This window comes from Geospiza fortis, unplaced genomic scaffold (assembly GCF_000277835.1).
Source record: "Geospiza fortis unplaced genomic scaffold, GeoFor_1.0 scaffold4, whole genome shotgun sequence".
Lineage (NCBI taxonomy): Eukaryota > Metazoa > Chordata > Aves > Passeriformes > Thraupidae > Geospiza > Geospiza fortis.
Genome location: NW_005054475.1, coordinates 232089 through 233584, shown reverse-complemented (window position 1 = coordinate 233584; position 1496 = coordinate 232089). Strand labels below are relative to the sequence as shown.

At 66.9% G+C, this 1496-nt stretch overlaps 1 protein-coding gene across 1 annotated transcript in view; it reads right to left on the bottom strand.

The window, feature by feature from the left end:
• Nucleotides 1-1496, bottom strand: part of HSPG2 (heparan sulfate proteoglycan 2) — a 46175-nt gene that overhangs the window by 31607 nt on the left and 13072 nt on the right. The window contains 5 exon segments of the mRNA XM_031062966.1: nucleotides 5-76; nucleotides 147-310; nucleotides 386-532; nucleotides 612-760; nucleotides 1419-1492. Of these exon segments, the coding sequence (XP_030918826.1) occupies nucleotides 5-76; nucleotides 147-310; nucleotides 386-532; nucleotides 612-760; nucleotides 1419-1492 (606 nt within the window).

Below are 1496 nucleotides of genomic sequence, written 5' to 3'. Positions count from 1 at the left end.
GGGCGGTGGGCTCGGGGGGCCCCCGGCCCAGCCGGTACCGCACCCCGTAGCTCAGCGCTCCCCCGTAGGCGTCCACCTGCCAGCACAGCGGGCTGTCAGCAGCCATGCCACTGCTGTGCCCAGCCCTGACCCTGCCCCGGCATCACCTTGTCCCCAAGGAAGGGCTCTGGCAGTGCCCAGAAGGCGTCCAGCGCCAGGAAGCGGCGGGACAGGTCCAGCAGCTGGAATTCCTCAGTGCCCACATCCACGTGGAGCTGGGTGGCCGAGAGCACCGGTGCCGATGGCGCTGCTGGCACCGTCACGTTGACACCTGCAAGGAAAACTCTCAGCCCCTGCTGTGTCCCTTGCCCCTGTCCAGCCCTTGTCCCCTGTCCCCACAGCTCACCCTTGAAGTCGTCGGGGCGATTGAAGCGCAGCTGGAGGCGGTGGCGGTGCCGGGTGGTGGCGCGGCAGGAGGTGGTGACACCGAAACAGAAGCAGGGCAGGCAGCGGGATGTCCCTGTCACCTGGAAGTGGCCCTCGGGACATGGCCCTGTGGGAGATGAGACCGTGGGTGATGGTGACAGTGCCACGGCGGGGTTGGTGGCACGGAGCGGGAAGGGGCGGCTCACCGGGGCGGGTGACGGTGAGGATGCTGTCAGGGATGCCGAACACCATGCCCAGGGTGTTGATGGCCTCGCAGGTGTAGGCGCCTTGATCAGCCTCCTTCACGTCCCGGATTGTCAGGGTGCCCTGCCCAGCCTCGCTCACGATCGACACCCTGTGGGGCACGTTTGCTACCCAGAGCCTGGCACAAGTGGAGCCCGGCACAGCCGGGAGCCACACACACCCCGTGCCCAGCACACACAGCACCTGGCACACCCGGGGCTCTGCACGCCCAGTACACACAATAGACTGGACACCCAGTGCCCTGCACACCCACACCACCTGATCCCAGGCACACCCAGTGCCCTGCAGCACACCCAGTGCCCTGCACACCCAGTGCCCTGCAGCACACCCAGCGCCCTGCACACCCATTACACCCAGTGCCCTGCACACCGTTTGCCGCGCACACCCAGTGCCCAGCCCCAGCCCAGGAGCCCATTCCCTCTGCATGCCCGGCTTACACCCCGGCCCCGCCCCAACCGCAAGCTCCTCCTATCACACAAGCCCCGCCCACATTGTCACACGTGTCTGATAGCCACGCCCATTTGCCATACCACACCCACTCAGACCACACCCTGCACAGAAGCCCCGCCCCAAGGCTTGACCCAGCACCTCCTCCCCCAAACAAACCCCGCCCACACAGACCCCACCCCAAATAGAAGCTCCTCCCATCACGGCCCATACCCAATCACAAGTTCCTCCCATGACAAGCCACGCCCCTTCCTCCAGCCAGCAACGAACACCCCTTAGGCCCCGCCCTCGGCCCCGCCCACCTGTGGCTGCTGGGGGTGTGTCCCCAGTTCAGGCGCCAGGTGACGATGGGGGTGGGGACACCGGTGGCCACACAGGTG